We start from the raw sequence: 3,105 nt of genomic DNA on the forward strand, positions 1-3,105 counted from the left end.
TCCTTGTCTACCTCCACCTCACATCCTCATTAACCCCCAATAAAATGATTAAAAAACCAAACAAACATGTAATACGATGGTCCCAGGTTATTGGTACCAATTTCCGCCCATTTTAAATGGGAAAACTGAGGCTTAGAAAGGCTCCGTCAGATGCTCCAAGTCTCAGAAGTCTAAGGTGTCCGAATTGGGGCTTTACCTCAATCCTGGATGCGGGGCTTTTACGGGTGGCTATGTTTTATCCTTTTTCACGCTCATTGATTAAGCTAACATTGGAGAGATCAACAAGGGCTCAAAGGTATCAGCTAACTGGCTGTAAATTAATGATTTCCTTTTGTAAACCTTGAAGATCCAGAGAGGCAGTTATCCTTTCTATTAACTCATTCACACAGTCATTGAATTCATTTTATGGGACACCAACTATGCCTTACATGCTGTCCTAGATGCTGGAGACACAAAGATAGGGTGTATTCCCAGGTTATCCAAAGAAATAAGACATTTGCATGAATCTTTTATATACTATTTTATTAGTTACTCATAGCTATGTAAAGAATACCACACATTTCACAGCTCACAACAATACACATGGTCAGTCTTTATGGGTTAGAAGTCTGAGCGTGACTTAGCTGTGTCTTCTGCTTACAGTCTTAGAAGACTGCAAACAAGGAGTTGGCTGGTCTAAGTTCTCATTTTGGGTCTGGGGGAGGGGGGCGGGGGGCCGGGGACAAAATGGTAGAGGCTGTTTGAGCTCCTAGAAGCTGACTGTAGGTCCTTGATACATAGCCAAATACTTCATCAAGCCTGCAGAGAGAGTAAGTAGGGCAGCAGAATGGACTGATTTAACATAGCACTCTCTTAGAGAGGATGTCACATGCCATAGAACATAGCATAGCCAGGGAAGTGACACTGTGTTGACTGCATTTTAATTGGGGTCCTTGAGTGGTACGATGGTTAAACTCTCGACTATAAGTTGAAATGTGGGCAGTTTAGACCCACCCACAGGTGCCTTCGAATATAGGCCTGCTGACCTGCTTCTGAAAAGATAAATCCTTGAAACTCAAAGGAGTGTAGTTCTACTCTGCACCAGTGAGGTCCCCATGAGTCCGAATGGACTCAATGACAGTCAACTGCAGGCAAGAGCGGTGAGGCTATGGGCCCCACCTGTGTGAGTAGAGAAATCAATGCAGTGACACTCATAGATGTTTACGAAAGAGCTTTATAACAAGTAATAATTACATATCGAGAAAACATCCCAGCCCAGTTCAACTCAAGTCCATAAGTTCCTCTTCAGACTCGTGCAGCCACATGCAATCATGCAGAATGTAGAAATATCATAGGCTGGTGGGTGCAAAGTCTTGTGGATCCAATGGCGGTGACTCTGGAAGCAATCAGGGTCAGCCAGCAGAAAGGTGAAGACAGAGAGAGATAGAAGGTTCCCAGGACCCTCCTTATGAGGAGGCCACCCCCACAAGTAGGCACCATCAGACTGTGACCTGATTGACAGGTTGAATACCACCCCTACACTACTACATATCTTCAAGTTGACACGAAATTATGTAACTACCACACCACCCTAGATTTTCTCAACAATAATGAATAAATGCCAGCTGAATCCTGAGGAACTCAGAAGAAATATTCGTTCCTACGTGGGCTGAGCTCCTGGAATCCAGGTACTGGGATCTTAATTTTAATATGAGGTCAGCATGAGGCTGGTTAAGGAAGGGGCTGGGGCTACCCTCCAAGTGTCAGAGGACCAAGCGTCATGGCTGTGGGGATATGGAAAGGGGTATATGTTCAGGAGATGACAAGTCTGAAGAAGCAACAGGTAGGCCTAAAGTGGGGCCGGGGAAGCCAATGGAAGGAGAGTAGGGGCGCTGAGATGGGTCTGAGATGACGTGGTCCTGGGACGAGCAGGTCAGAGTTGCTGAGGGCAGTGGAGGAGGTGATCCATTGGGCTTTTTCTCCAACTCCTGGTAAATAGCCTCTAATTTCTGTGGAGTACTACTAAAAACAAACAAACAAAGAAACCAAAAAATCCTTCAGTATATTCTATTGACTCCTCCCCTGCCCACAAAGTCCAACAAGCAGTGGTTTTCCTTGACCTTGATAATGTACATGCCTTTGGAAAGGTTTGCATGTAGGGGAAGAGAAGGGCTGTTCGTACCTGTCTAGTAAGTCACTGGCATCCTAAGAGGGAAAGAGAGAAAGTGAGCATCACAATCACCTCCAAATTCCCTCCCGAACCCAGTCTTGGGGGTTGGCTTGGGTATAACCCTGAGAACTGGATAGCATCCCTCCACTTAGCTGGAGGAACACTGTGTGGCCTGGGATACACCATTGAGAATACATACTTGGAGAGAAGTCTATCCCCTTGACACCTCCCAGAGGGGAGAAGCTCAGTTGTAGGGAGGTGCCTCAGGGCAAGCACCTTTAGCATGTTGGCCTCCAGTTGCTTGAACACCCTCTCCAGATCAGTGATCAGGCAGCTGAGCTGTGCTTCACAGGATTCATGAAAGAGTCTGGCTTTCTCTTGCATGTCCTCAAGTTGGTCCAGTTGCTGTTAGGAAGAACATTCAGCTGCTTCCTCCCTTGGTGCTGGCTCTCCAGCTCAGCCTCTAGCCTATGATTCCCATAGCCTACCCCAAACTACAGACCCGGAGAGTCCATGTCAGCTCTTCCCTGGCCCTCCCCAGTCTCTGAATATTCTGGAGGGGAATGCAGATGCCCCGGTCCTCTTCCTTTCATGGAATGGCCTCTGTGCATCACAGCTACTGCCAAGACAGGTGTCCTTGTCTACCTCCACCTCACATCCTCATTAACACAGACGCCATGTTCCACAACGAAAGGAGCACACACACCTGCGGCTGCTAACCCCCTTTGAGTCACAGGGTCTGGAGAGGGTCTAGACAATGAGCAATGAGGGGAAAGAGACGGGTTGTTAGAGATGAAAGCCCACAGTGTAGGAAGAATTGTAAGCTGAGGAGCTGCCTGTCTCCTGTGATGCTCACGGTGAGCCAGGTGAAGAAAGATTGGTTTTCATCTAACAGGTAAGTCACCTGAAGAGCAGAGGGCTTAGCTTGCCTAGGCCATTCAACTGGCAATCCCCAA

General features: G+C 47.2%; 1 protein-coding gene across 1 annotated transcript in view; it reads right to left on the reverse strand.

Moving 5' to 3' along the window:
• Nucleotides 1–675: 675 nt before the first annotated feature.
• TRIM40 (tripartite motif containing 40) overlaps nucleotides 676–3,105 on the reverse strand; it is a 15,534-nt gene continuing 13,104 nt past the window's right edge. The window contains 4 exon segments of the mRNA XM_013008482.1: nucleotides 676–694; nucleotides 2,162–2,184; nucleotides 2,426–2,559; nucleotides 2,562–2,643. Of these exon segments, the coding sequence (XP_012863936.1) occupies nucleotides 676–694; nucleotides 2,162–2,184; nucleotides 2,426–2,559; nucleotides 2,562–2,643 (258 nt within the window).

The sequence above is a fragment of the Echinops telfairi genome, unplaced genomic scaffold, assembly GCF_000313985.2.
Source record: "Echinops telfairi isolate 266 unplaced genomic scaffold, ASM31398v2 ScPeMD7_7453;HRSCAF=8491, whole genome shotgun sequence".
Taxonomy (NCBI): Eukaryota; Metazoa; Chordata; class Mammalia; order Afrosoricida; family Tenrecidae; genus Echinops; species Echinops telfairi.